This window comes from Mus caroli, unplaced genomic scaffold, assembly GCF_978045245.1.
Source record: "Mus caroli unplaced genomic scaffold, Mus_caroli_1 scaffold_6, whole genome shotgun sequence".
NCBI lineage: Eukaryota > Metazoa > Chordata > Mammalia > Rodentia > Muridae > Mus > Mus caroli.
In genome coordinates, this window is record NW_028227261.1 from 101218990 (window position 1) to 101234092 (window position 15103).

Below are 15103 nucleotides of genomic sequence, written 5' to 3' on the forward strand. Positions count from 1 at the left end.
ACAATTAAGGTCAGGAGTTTCATGACATCCTAAAGATGAATACTGAGAGCCCAAAATAATTATCTCAGTCTGTAGCTTTTATAGAACTGGAAAGACTTAAATACTTGCATCACAAGATATTACTTTATAACTTTAAGGCTTTGATATCCATTATCATCCTTCAGTCTTGCATCAAATATAACCTTAGTACAAAGAATATTACTTTATTTTCTTAAGAAGGAGAACATAACCTAAGGGCTAACGGAAAGACAGAGAACACAAGTGTCCCTTTCAAATCAAGGCTTTTTTTAATCCACTATTTAACCAGGCAGTTAAATATGTTTCCTGGAGAATGTATTTGTTAAATGAAAGCAGCAGTGGTTAAATACCCCATTAAAAAAACAAAAAACAAAAAAATCGCTGTATAGGAAGTATATGAAAATATCCCACAGACACTAACTGTAAGGTACAAAGAGAATCACGCCATTCCATGCTTCCCCCAACCTTCCAGACAGTTCACCATGCAAGAGTCTACTCACTTCCGGTGGGTGTGGTCCAGACCACTGTTCGGTATTGCTTCCAGTTTTGCATTTCTCTGCCCACAGATATTTCCATAGCTGTCGTATCCTGACACTAGTCTTGCTGCTGCACCTGTTGCTACTGAAAAGCCACAAATAAATCCCTAGAAAAGAAACAGAAAAAAAACACACACAAATAAACCATTTCAACAGCAACAGTCACCACTTGATATGATAATGAGTTTCTTTTGTCTGCTGAAGGGAACAAAGAGCTATATTCCCTTCTAGCAAACACTATTTCACTCTTTTCCCTGGTCTACATAGGAACATCATGAAGTCCACCGGGGAATACCATTTGCTACTGGAAGAAAACAAATCCCAATCTTCCACACCTTGGGATCGCCTTTGCATTTTGTGACATTCATGGAAGTGCCTCCATTTTGAACACCTGCTCTGAGCTAAGCTGCATGCAGGGAGTTTATCAGACATTCTCTATGTCTCCTGAAGAGGTTTGAGTAAGTTAAGCAGAGCCACAGAAGCTAGTCAAGAGCACTGTGGAGCATCACAGCCAGCTGTGGTCATTCTGCAGTTGACTTGGTCATAAAGGGGATCCAGTAAGTGAACAGCAAAGGATAAATGGGGGTTACAACCCCGAGAACAACAGCATGTGAGGTCTGAATCATTATCACCTCTGTGAGCACAACACTTTGTCCTTCCTGCAAAAAAGCTGTGTAAGACCCAAGACTTACTTCATGAAGTTCACTCTTAATACTGGAGAGTGGAGGGAGATAAGGAGGCACTGGCTTCCCATACTGCAAAGGTCACGTATTTCATGGGAATGTACTTCGCCCAGGTCCCAAAGGCAAGTCCCCAGACACTGGGGACTACACTGTGCTGGCTAACTCAGACAGGGGCTGGTCACAGTAAAGCAAGAGAAGCCAGCAATCCACCATAGCCCACTGGGAATAAGAAGAGCAAGACCAGTGATGGCTGATAATGCCTCTACTAGAGATGGAGAGTAATAGGACCTAGTCAGAGACAGGACAAGTTTCTACTCTCTTTAGTCAGGTTAAACAGGCAGAGAAGGTCCCCAGCGATTCTTATCTAAATGATGCTGCAGGATCTCAGGCTGCAGAAGCACATGCTACTGTCTCATGCTATTCCTCAGAGAAAAGTATTTTTTCCTTTGGACATTCTTACCTAAAAAGTCTAAAAACTTCTAACAACTCTTTTATTTCTTGAGAGCTCTTCTGACTTTCATTGTGCAGATAATAAGCGATGATAGCACAGCTCTGTTCCATAGAAACTTCTAAAAGCCCTCAGTGAGAAAGTGGACCCAGAATGGAACCCATGCCCAATTTCCTAGTCTCTGATTGACTCCCTACCTCAACTGACTCACCTGATGAGCGGGCATAAAGCATACAGAGCTCCTCGAGCTGGGGTAAGGCTTGAACGGCACTATAGTAAGAACTTAGTCGCAGCTCATAAACTGTCATTAGAAACCAGAGCATGTACAGAAGAGAGACTCTGGCCTTTGGAGTTATACACTCTTGTGTTGTCAATGGGACACGGATGACTCCATTTTCTATGAGTACAACTTTGGTCAAACTGCTCAAGCCTAAGTTTCCCCTTGTACTAACTGAGATTACAATCCCTTAACACAAAGGCTGTTGTAGGACATACTGGAGACAATAATGGAAGGTGCATGCCTCGGTTAGTGCTAGTGCCTCACCCCTCAAAGCATCAGCTGAATTGCCCACACTGACCCTAGGGGCAGCTGGATCACTTGAGTTCACTCCCCTGCTGCCCTGTTCCCTTTCCTCTCCTCTATACACCAAAAAAAGCTGAGTCTACTGTGGACGTCTAGTCAATGCTAAGTGACACTTAGCACTGTTATATCAAGAACTTGTGAACACAGGGGCCCCAATGGAGGAGCTAGAGAAAATACCCAAGGAGCTGAAGGGGTCTGCAACCCTATAGGTAGAACAACAATATGAACTAACCAGTACCCCCAGAGCACATGTCTCTAGCTGCTTATGTAGCAGAAGATGGCCTAGTCAGCCATCACTGGAAAGAGAGGCCCTTTGGTCTTGCAAACTTTATATGCCCCAGTACAGGGGAACACCAGGGTCAAGAAGTGGGAGTGGGTGGGCAGGGGGAAGGTATAGGGAACTTTTGGGATAGCATTTGAAATGTAAATAAGGAAAATATCTAATTTTAAAAATGGATTAGAACCTAGAAAACTACAGCTGGAGTTCCTAATATCAACTTCTTTGTTTTATGTTACACATCTATTCATTGGAAAAATTCCACCCTGCACCTGAGATGAATACACTAGGATTATAAGAAAAAAAAAAAAAAAAACCCAACTTGTTATAACAACAGAAGGGTACTAAGAAAGATCATGGAGTAACGCAGGTTAAATGAGTTCAGTATCTGGACTCTCCCTTCACTTAGGATCTGGTACCTTTGATCCAAGGACTCTGCTCTCTTCATCTATAATGCTGAGCGCGTCTGTTCTCAGCATAATGGTAGAGCTAAAGGAGATAACACAGCTCCAGTCCCTGGCTAAGTATCAGATACCTGGCAGCTGACCAATACATAGAAGCTGTCAGTAGTAAATATGAATGCTAAGTTTGGCTCGAAGAGGCTGCCATCAGTACCAAGAAGTGACAAAACCCGCTCCATCTGTTACCTATGTCAGAACAAACAAAATTTTGCAAAGGGAGGGGGGCAAAAAATGAGTAATAATGCTCATATTTTTGTTATTATACAAAAAACTTTTGGATCACAATTAAACTTCTTTACTAGTCCAGAGCAGCAAAATGGTCAACTAAAAGGTTATGTTTCTCTTTCATTATTTATAGTTTTTCTTCTTATATTTGATAGAAACATTGTTACAGACTCCTTGAGATGGTTTCAGATTTTCCCTCCTGATTTCTTTTTTAAGGGTTCCACATGATGTTCCACAGGGCAGGTTCCCTACCCTTTCCTGTACGCCACCTCACTTCTCTCTCAAGCATGTTTGTATACATTATAAGTGTTACATATGTATGCTAAAATGAGACACTGTCATATTTTCACACAGGTCATTCAAAGTTCTTAGAAGCTTCCATAAGCACTACAGCAGAGTGTGTGAAAAACCACAAGGGTGGGGTAACAGATAATAAGGGGTAAGAAACCAGGACTCTTATCCTAAGGACTTCCCACTTGGTTCAAGCACTGATGCAGAACGAGGCCAAAGCTAATTAAAGTTCCCACCTCTTTAAAAAGAAAAACACAAAAATCCAAATACAGGCAATGATATAATCTCAGAAGAGAGAAAAAACCCACAGTACATGAAATTAAAACAGGGTGAGGGAAAGCACTCAGAATACAGTCAATACTTCAATGGCTTTCCAGATAGAGGAGGGAAAAGGCACCCGGCAGAAGGAAACCACACCACAGACGGGAATGTTTGGGAGAAGAAAGGCTTGTCAATGTGGAGCAAAACACAACCACTGCTACTGGAAGGGAAACGTGATGAAAACAGTCAAGCTTTTGAAGGGCTTTGGGGGCTGCTAGCCTGAGGGGATGAAGAGGCGCAGCAGATGGACCACTTGTAAACTGGGTGGCTATAAGCAGATAAAGGCACAGAGCTGAGGGATGGGGGGACGACAAGACCTGGGTGCTAGTTACAAGTGAGAGGAGGACAACTGACAATAAGAAACTGCTGCTCCCCTGCCACAGGGCTAAGGTGACTTAAGTAAGATTTTTGCTTAGACTTGTACACCATCAGGATACACTTTCTGTCTGATTTTCACGCCCACATTTTAACTAAGCAACTGGGCAGAGCAGATGGTCTTCACTAGGTGTGGGGCTGGGAGCTCAACAAAACCTGAGGTGAGGAGGAAGATGTGAATACCCCAAAAATAGTGAATGGGGGGTGAGTGGTGGTTCATGGCCACACACCTGCCCAGCTCTTTCTCAAACACCACACATCATAGCTGGCAATCTGGGTGGGCCGGTCTCCCCAAAATCACACTTTTAAAGCAGTGAGATAATACTTGATTTCTGTTCCTCCTCTTCCGAAAATCCTGCAACTAGGAGGGATATCTGGATCTAGCAGCTAAAGTCAGATTAGAAGGCCTGGCACAAAAGCACACTTACGCAAACAAAGCTTTTGTCAGTACACTGAACTTGCAGATTCTGTTAAAGTTTAATAGAATGCATTGCTTTAAGAGGAGGGAAAACAGTGTTTGACAAGTCTCAGAAACTTCTACGCAATAAGCATTCTTTTAGTATATGCAGAGGCAAAACATACCATAAAGGAACCAGAATATTCTTAAAGGAAAAGAAAACACGGGACGCAGAGGAATGGAAATCCAAATCTAAGACTCAGTTTCACAGACAGAGACAAAGAATGGAAGAAAAGAAAGACAAACAGCAACAAAGCCATACAAGGAACAGAGACCTGATCCTGCCTTTCGCACTAATGTGCCTCAGAAACTGAATTCTCTGGCCTGTGGTCTTCCTAGTGTAGAAGACTTTGAACTAAAGTCTTTTCCAAGCTCTTCCACATCCCAAATTCTACCTAAAGAAAAGTGAGCGAGGGGAAAGAGGGGAACTTAAAGGTCTAATTGCAGGGAGAATATAAAATTCACTTGGTTTACTACAGTGATAAGAGAAAAGCAGATTTATTTAGCTGAACTGTATACTTTAAAATTGTGCTGTGCATAGCAGCACGGGCCTGCAGTCTCAGGTTCTGTCACTCTGGAGTTGAGGCTGGAAGACTGTGGAATGTAAGGCCAGCCTGGACTACACAGATGATCCTGTCTCAAAAGTAAAAGAAAAAGCAAAATTAAAATGGTAAATTACATGCTAAATTCCTTTTTACCACTATTTTTAAAAAGAACAGAAAAGAAAATGAACTTAACAAAAGCCTGGTAGTCACCTGGGCCAAAATCCCTTTGGTAATTTTCTACAGTCTTTTACTCTATGATCCTGGCAGAGAACATCCAACAGGGAACTCAGCGCTGCACTGCCTCTCTCTCACAAGCTCACCCACACTTAGGATGCTTGCTGGAAACATCATGCCCTGGGAACTACACTAATGCTAGAGAATTAGGAAGGTCCCTAAAGCAGAACCTATACAGCAGCTCCCAAATCCAGCTCAGCCTCAGACCTGCCTCCAAAATTCCAACCTTGCATTCAAGATGGTGTATTCTTGGGAAATTCTCCATGTCCCTAAGCCACACTCTTTGTCCACACTTCCTCAGTCACCATGCTTTCCTGTACACCCTGGTCTCCATCTAGAGTCTGCAGGCTGCATATGGATACCTGGAGTAAGAAGGCTCTTTGTTCTCTTTCCGCACCACCCCCCTCCCCCAGCTCCATAAGTTCATGTCGAGGAAGAAGTATGGCCGAGATGTTCAGTCAGTGTCAGACACCAGCTGGAAATAAGTTAACTCTGCTCCACAGCTCCATGTCTTAGACAAAAACATCTTCTGTTGTTCCTGATTCCAGGTGACAAAGTGATTCTATCAAGTCAGTCCTCCTTCCTCCTGGGCCTGAGGCTGCCACTGTAAAATCTTAGTTCACCTATTGAATATAGCTGTGTTGTGGTTTCCTTAATCTGTAAAACGTGAGATGTGATCAATATAGTGTACACTTCTCTGTGAGACAGAAACGTCTTTCTATATGTCAATCACTACCCTACAGTAAGCAGATGACTCACATGCACTGGGGACACTCCTCTTATCCCTGCCTTTTTGTGGTAACTCATCTCCCATCTCTAGACCCTCTTTTCATACGCATTTCCACAAGAGGACCAGGCCCTTTAGCTGGCCCAAGTCACTTTACCAAGCAGAAAATTTGGGTTTGGGAAGCATAAAATTAGGTGCCTATTCCTGGTACGTACAGAAACCATAATTGGGAACCTAAGAGAAATGGGTTAGGATGTAAACTGAAAGATCCTACCCAGAATCACTAGAGCAAAAACCTCAGTCATGCTGACTTGACTCTCAGTGCTGCCCATGGTAACCACTGATAAACATTACCACAGTAAATATTTCCAATCCTGTTTACCACTGTAACCACTGGTAAATGTTCCCAATCCTGCTTACCACTGTAACTACTGGTAAACGTTACTACTGGTAAATGTTACTGATCCTCCTTACCAAGGTAACAAGTGGTAAAGTTATCATTGGTAAAAGTTACCAATCCTACTTACCACTGTAACAACTGGTAAATGTTACTGACCTGCTTCTTTCATCTCTTTTTCTCCTTTTTCAAAGTGCTACATTTTGAGCTTCTCACCACTTATTTGGACTGTTGTCCTAGTCTCCAAAGTGTTCTCCCTACAATGTCTTCTACCTTCTAAGCTTTACACTAGATCAGAGTCCCCCTTCTAGACTCCAGTCATGTCACAACTTTGCAAATCCTTTCTATGAAGCATCAGAGCACAGAGCAGAGTCTCCCCCACCTCAGCTGATCACCAGCACCCCAGAGACTATGGCACAATTATTAACGGGGACTGAGAAGTGAGATTTCTAAACAAAAATTTCAGATGACTGTTGTGTACAGGTAGAATTGAGAACTACTTGACTGAAACACAGGAATTGGAAGTGCAAGGTTATACCAGATACGATGAACAGATCCTAGCAGAAGCAGGGTTGCAAGTTCCAGGCCAACAGGGACCAGACCCGGCAGCACATCCCTGCAAACCCAGCACGCAGAAAGCTGCGCCCAAAAGATTATGAATTAAATCCCAGCCTGCCAATAAGATTTTGTACCCCCTCTTCTCCCCAAAATTAAATTCAAGCATGAATGATGGCAGTTCAAGAAAACTGATAACAATTTACTCTGAAAAACATTGTACATTCTTGACAATTCAAGCAATAAAACCTTGTAACTGAGAACAAAGAGTAAGTCACAACAAGGAGATGGGCACATGCAAATAAAGGATTCGTATTGGGGGGGGGCGGTAGGGGGAGAGAACAAGGTCTTAAAATATCCAAGAAGACACTGTCCATAGGCAATAAAGGAGATGAAGCTAAGGTCTAAACACCAGGCTACAAGCTAACTAGGAAACAGTCTATTAAAGAAGCAAGCAGGCACTTGGGAGGCAGAGGCAGGTGGATTTCTGAGTTCAAGAGTTCGAGGCCAGCCTGGTCTACAAAGTGAGTTCCAGGACAGCCAGGGCTATACAGAGAAACCCTGTCTTGAAAAACCAAAAAAAGAAAGAAAGAAAGAAAGAAAGAAAGAAAGAAAGAAAGAAAGAAAGAAAGAAAGAAAGAAAGAAAGAAAGAAAGAAAAGCAGCAAGCAGGGCCAATCACTGAAAAGAACATGGAAAGTTCCTATCTTTGCCACTTACTGGATAGGCTAACATTTAACATCACTATACCTTGTGGATACATGGGCTTCACTCACTGGATAATTCAGAGAATTACACAGATTAACAATGTTCAACAAATGTTTGTTTTAAAATTCCAGCTGGGGTCGGAAAGATGGCCCTGGTGGTTAAAAAGCATTTGTTGCTCTTGCAGAGGACCCAGGTTCAACTCTCAGCACCCATATGGGAGCTCACAACCCTCTGGAACTCCAGCTCCAGGAGACCTGACACTCTTCTGATTTCTGCCAGCACCAGGCCCACGTGTAGTACCCAAAATACATGCAAGGAAAGCACACATAAATAAAATAAACTAACAAATGAAGAATTCTTTTAACATTAGTGAAGAACATTGTTCAGAAAATTAAAAGAATAAAAATAAATTCAGATTACATGTTTCCCATCTGAAATCCTGAAAAATCTAAAATGCATCAAGATCTGGAACTTTCTGAGCACCAACATGGGACACATGTGGAAAATTCCATGTGTGACCTCCTCTGATGAGCTGCAACCAAAACTACATAAAATTACCTGCAGGGTGTGGCTATGAGGTATATATGAAACATGAAGGGATTCTATGTTTAGACTTGGGTTCTGTCCCCGAGATACTTTGCACATTATATGCTCCAATATTTTGATGTTAAAATGTTGTCCTTTGTACGTGCTGCGTGCATGCACATGAGGTCCCAGGACAGCTTGGGAGAACTAGTTCTCTCTTTCCACCCTGTGAGTCCCGCAGACTATACTCATTCACCAGGCTTGGCAGAGGGCTCCTTTGCCCACTGAGTCTTCTCAATTGTTATCCAAATGGTTTGCTACGGAATGAAATTCAAACGGGGTGAATGAAAAACCATATAAAACAAAACCCAGAACCAAAAGCAAAACTATGAGCCTCAGCTACGCTTGTGAGATGGGCAGTGGAACTTTTAGATTCCTTCCATCTCTTCACTACTTGACATCTGCTCAATTCCATGAGAAAGTAACCCATTTAAAGATTCACTCCAAAACAAACAATGCTGTGCCTATATTTAAAAGCACACACAGTGGGTCTTAATTACCATCGTGATGAAATCAACATTATATTAATTACCACTGCATTAAAACATTTCAGTAAACAGCTCCTAACGCTCAAGTAACTCCTAAATCAGTCTATTAACATTAATGATTGCACTTTCCTGGGCTATTTGAGCACAGAAAATCAAAAGCACCTTGGGTGGCATGGCACATGTTTTTAGAAACATAATTTTGAAGGTCAGTTGCTATTTGTCCTGGGGTTACAATGGGTGTGGGGAAGCTGTCGGCTGGTTCTTCATGAATATTCACACATGTCGGAATATCTGTCATTCACTAAAGTAAGCAAACTCTTCAACAGTAGCTCATAAGGCCAGAGTTAGCATGTTGACCTTTCCGGTGTATCCTAAATTTGGAGAAAGTGTACTTTTATCTTTAAAACAAATACTGCTTATTTTCCTGAACGTATCATATCTCATTCAAATGTACTGTTTCCTTTTCCTCTGCTGGGGACTAGAACCTTGACTACAGCTGTGGCTACTAGCTTACATGATGGTATAAAGAGAGACAAGAATCTTGAAGACTTTTATTACAAACGAAAAGCAGTAAGTCCAAAAGGAACCTGTATAGAAAGGGCAGAAAGATGTGGCTAAAAATCAACTTATAAGCCCTGGGCTACTGGAGCCAGTGCGATTGCACTCTCACTGTGTTAGAGACCATGGGACGGAGAATGATGCGCTGTGCAGTGCCTCTGAAGAGGGTGATAGAAAGCACTGACCAACTGCAGAGCTGTTAAGCAGCTCTCCCACCCACTCACTGCCACGTGGCCTAAGGGTGGTCCTCTCAGCTTCCTCTGTAGGTTTCATACTTTAATCGATAAGCTGGGGGTGATGACCCAGATGAGTATTCCTAAGCCCTTCAAAGCTCCAAACACCAGTCAGTGCTAAAGCAGCTGTATGTCTATCATTTTGGAGCCTAGCACCTGGCAGCAACCACATCCATGAGTGCCAAATTCTGGCAAGGCAGAGTAGGTGTGCCGCAAACCCAGCACCTTGCACAGACACCCATTCTCATCTTCTCTACCAAGTACGGAATGGGCAGATGTCTTGACTGCCATCAGAGAGATGCCACTCATCATAGTGGATGGTAGGCTGGGGCCGTAGGACTGACATAAGGGAGAAAGCACTGAGCAGACTCTTTCCCTGGAGAAAGAACTCAAAACTATGACAGTTCAAAGTGTGGTGGATATAAGATAGCTAACATTCACTTTTCTAAAGGAATGAGGAGTTCCTTGGAAAAGAAGAGACTGGCCCAAAGATAGCCATGAAGCTTGTGTAACAGGAGGAGTTGGTACTTGGGATTCTGGTTCTCACAAAGGACTGGGTGAAGAAGCTAAGACTCCCATTGGGTCCTTCATTTTCATCTCAGTTTTCATACAATTAAAATAAAACAAAATAAAGCAAAATACCAAAAGGATATCAAATACTACTGAACTGTAAAAAAAAAAAAAGGAAAATACCCCCCTGCCCCCATGGTACCTTAGGCCCTGCAATGATCCCAGTTATAAACAGTAGGGAAGAGAGGAGATGCATACATACCCATAGATACACTGGAAGGTCTAACTTTCCGCCACCCCCCCCCATTCCCTTGCATCCAAAGTTGAGGTGTGGTTAACATGGGTGTCCTTACCATCCCAATGCAGAAGAGAACAAAGAGAAGCAGCCATGGTATGTCTGTGCAGCTACGGTCTTCCAATGGCTTCCATTCTCGTTTGGAGCTCTAATTCAAAACACAAAGTAAGAGAACAGGTAAGAGCCAATTTTCGTTAAAACTGGACAGGTACAAACACACCGTTTCTACCCACATCCTTTTATATCTGGACAATGTCTTTGTGAAGTCAGCCCTAGCTTCTATGGCCAACATCGAAGTGGCTCTGGTCCCACTTCTCCCCCTGGCAGTCATAACTAACATGGAAAGTTTCTGTGGTACGCCACAGAAATATTTAGCATGCTGAATTGTTATTCTTTTCTACTCCTCTTTTAAGACAATGTCTAATGTAGCTCGGGTTGGTCTTGAACTCCTTATGTAGCCAAGGATGACCTTGGACTCCTAATCCTCCTGCTTCTATTTCTGTATCTTGAGTATTAGAATTACAGCCATGAGCCATCCATCTGGCTCATGTGATGCTAGAGATCAAACTCAAGGCATCATACATACTGGGTAAGCACCTACCAGCCAAGCTAAGCCCAGTCCTGAACCGTTATTCTTCTGTAGCATACAGTGAGCCTAGCAAAAGCCAGTCTCCTTTCCCATCAGTTGAGATAATGCCTAAACCTTTATATGTTCTCAGTGAGGGCTTCCTGAAATGAACGAACCAATGAACATGCTCTTCCATTTGTGTGAGCTTGTCTTTGTCTGTCCAAATGCTAGACAAAAACAAAAATATGAGAACATGCTTTCCCTATGTTCTCTTTTGGGAAGGGAAGCCCATCAAATGCTTCTTAAAAGGTAGATTTGTCTAAGTTAAATACAATTCAAGAAGGAAATACTCATTTTTTTTTCTAGATAGACATGAGTAACTCCTAAGCCACTATCCTTGGATTTTCACTGTATTCTGGAAAATGCAAATGTTTCTAGTTCAAATGCAGAGGTTCCTACCTAGAGAAGTACAGACATTCTGACCGTACACTTGCAAAGTATTGACTGGAATTCCAATTCAACTTTTTTTCTTAGCACATCAGTCTTAGGTCAGCCCTCACATCCTTTTCAAATCAAAACGGCCATGAAATTAACCCTCCTGAACTCTCTAAGGAGCAAACATCCCTAAATCTCACACCCTGTCCTGAGAATGGAGCAGGGGAGGAAAGGAGAAGGCCTCACACATGAACTGTAGGCAACCATGGAAAGCTGGGGGCAGGAGAGATGGTCTGCCCCAGGAGAAAGCACACCAATTGACTGTGCAAGGCCAAATGGTCAACCCTGAAAACATAGATGCAAGTGACGGTATGTGGACTAAGTAGGGTATATTTAGAAATATATGGATATTCATCGTATAGGCATGCAGTAACTACTGGAAAAGAGGCCTTGAAGGATGTCAGGGATGGGTGTATGGGAGGGTTCATAGAGACAAAAGGGAAAAGGGGAAAGGTTATAATCTCAAAAAAAAAAAAAAGTCAGGGGAAACCTCCCTGCAAGAAGTAGACTGAAGCCTTTATTGGTTCCACAGGAGCAATCCAGGAAGAGCTGTCAGCGGAAGGGGCCAGAGCAGATGGCAATGGCGAAAGGGGTAACACCCTGTGGTATAACAGTACTTAGTTATAATCAGGCTTAGTTCTCCTTCTAAACAACCGTGTTAAACTATATATCCTCTGATGAAAGCTCCAGATTCTTGTCTTAAAATATACACATGTATTTATATGATTTTCTTGGGAATCCAGAGTTCAAGGTTAAGAAGCTCACATTAAAATAGCTGCCTACAAGGACCTGAGTTCAATTCCCAGCACCCACATGGTTGCTCACAACTATCTGTAATTCCAGCTCCAAAGGAGTCAACACCTTCTTCTGACTTCCATGGGCACGTGGTACACATGTATACATGCAGCTATGCATATACATAAAATAAATCTTTTTAAAAATAGCCACCTCTGAGATGGAAAGAAAGATCGTTTGGTGAAGGATCTGAGTTGATTGTCTGCACACAGGTAAAAACGCCAGGTGTGCAGGGGTGCACTTGCAATCCTACTTGGGGACAGACCAAGGCAAGAGGATCTGTGGCACTTGTCAGCAGCAAGTCGTGTTGGATTGGGGAGTTTCAGATTCAGTATGAGACTGTGTCTCCAAAAATAACATGGAGGGCCCCATGGACAAAAGGTTCCTGCCACAACATGTGCTGAACTCAAGTCAACCCCCAGGATCCACAGGTGAGGAGAGAACTGACTCCCTCAATTCAAGTTCTTCTCTGACTGCTACATGCATACTGTATGTAGCGCATGCACATAGAAGAAAGAATGATGTGTGTATGTGTGTGTGTGTGTGCACACGCATGTGTGCTGTCAAGAGTGACTGAGGAAGACATCAGATGTTAATCTCTGACCTTCACATGCACACAAACACCATATACATTATATGTCATATACAACTAAGTAACTGCCTAGCAACAATGAAGGCAGAAAACTTGAGCTACAACCATTTCTTTCTGACTCCTAAAGCACTAAAGACAAACGTTTCCTTATGCCTTACACTGTTCAATTGTTACAACAAAAATACTGTTAGCGTGTTCCCAGACACCCACACAAGAAAACAAAAGAACATTAGTTAGTCATGGAAAAAATCCTCACCGAGGACTCTAACTAGGGGTGGGACCCAGGAATGAGTAGGCAGCTTCCTCCAGAGGAGTGCAGCACTGTGGCATTAACAGATGGGGACTCCTCTCCCCGACTCTGTTATTAACTAGCTGACTTCAGATAAATTGCTTCATCTCCTTGAATGGCAGGGAAAGAGAGAGACTGGATCTCTTACATTATTTCCAACTCTACAAATCTAAGATCAGGATTGTACTTTGGTACAAACTTTTGGGACGGAAAGAAAAGCAACTACAAAGTAACACCATTATTCTTAAGTTGTTCCAATGCCTGAATTGTGGTCTGTACTTGGGAAGACAGCTGCTCACTGTGTGAAAAAAGAATGATTCTTTGTATTAAATAATCTCAGTCTTGAATAGTGCCCATTGCAGGAAAATTACTCACAGACACAGTATCTGAGACCTCCAAAATTCATTATATTTACTCCACAGTAACTTACAAAGCATAATTTCCAGCTCTTCTGGAAAACACTATTGTTTGTTTGTCTTAAACCCAATGCATAGGACGGACAGAGCCTCCGACTGATGGAGTTTCTTCATCTGCAACCATTTTCAGATCAACATTCAGTTTGTTACTGCTTAAGTTTCCATCTACAGCATAAAGCCAGAGGCTCTTCAGTATGACAAGACAAATACAAAGACTCAACTCTGCAACAGATCGAGCTGTTGTGAGCCACTGCTGTGCCAAATACACAACAAAGCTCTACTGAATGTAAGGAGGGAGGATGAGAGTTACAAAGAAAAAATGGTGACAGACTCCAGGGAGACCGGAAACACAGAAGGGCAGCTGGGCCACACATTATAACAAAGGAGACAGCCCAGAAGAGTAGAGCAGGCTTCATGACAGTATGGGTCACTCAAAAGCACTGAATTCTTGGTTATTTTTTTTATCACACATCAATATTCACTTTTCAGTTTAACCACCCTCCTAATTGTTAAACAATGTTAAAAATTCATTTACAATGTGACCTTTTTTCAGAAAAGGTGTAAGAATACTAAACTCTCTTTCCCCTTTTGTTATATTGAACTATTGGTCTAATGGCAGGATATTTCATTCTGGCTGCTACCAACGACTGGTTTCTTATTAAGTGGAGATTCCTATACCTAAAGCTTTATGCACACTTGGTCTTGCTGATGCAGGTACCATCCTTGCTTCAAAGATGGACAAATTTGGGCTCCGAAATTAAATAAGCAGCTCAAGGTTGCTTGTTCAGAGTTGTGCAGCCAGGATTTCAATTCCAAGTCCATGACTCCAAAGTCAACTCCAGTAAGACTGCTAACTCCTCCTATTAGCAGTCAGTAAGTGGCATTAGCAATTCTTCACATTGCAAATACTCGGGAACCAGGATGATAACGTTAACATCCTGTAAGTGCGGGAAAACGGAGTAAGGCATATTATGAGCTATGAAATTTCTCAAGCGAGCCAGGAAACCCAACAGTTGAAAAATTTTAATGATTTTTTTAACAGATGTAACCAAGTGACAACTGGATTTAATGCTATCTGTTTCTTCCAATTAACATCTCATACAGACCCAGAAAATGTGCTGCAGGTGCACTTTAAAACGTTGAGTTTTATTCTTTCGTCAGATTCTACAGGAGATTAATATAGACTGTCGATAAACGTTAGGTCTTTCTCCTCTCAGAAAATCTTACCACTTAGGAACTAAACAGAACCAGGTAACCATGCAGAGTTGCCCTTTAATGAGTGTCTGAGAGCAGGAGGGAAAGAGGGAAGGTCTCAGCAAAGACTCCTACTGTACTCACGACCTCTTTCAATCCTCAAAACATCCCCATCAGTATTGTACAATTTCCACTCTTCGATTATTTAGGAAAGGAAATGATGGCTAAGGGAACGCTTCACTGAA

The 15103-nt window shown here is 42.3% G+C and overlaps 1 protein-coding gene across 3 annotated transcripts in view; it reads right to left on the minus strand.

The window, feature by feature from the left end:
- The window catches only part of Slc44a1 (solute carrier family 44 member 1), a 182246-nt gene that overhangs the window by 131356 nt on the left and 35787 nt on the right, over positions 1–15103 (minus strand). For all 3 annotated transcript variants that reach the window (XM_021160117.2, XM_085839291.1, XM_021160115.3), the window contains exons 2-3: positions 10568–10657; positions 519–661 (exon numbers count right to left, since the gene is read on the minus strand). In XM_021160117.2, the coding sequence (XP_021015776.1) occupies positions 519–661; positions 10568–10657 (233 nt within the window). The remainder of the gene's footprint in view (positions 1–518; positions 662–10567; positions 10658–15103) is intronic.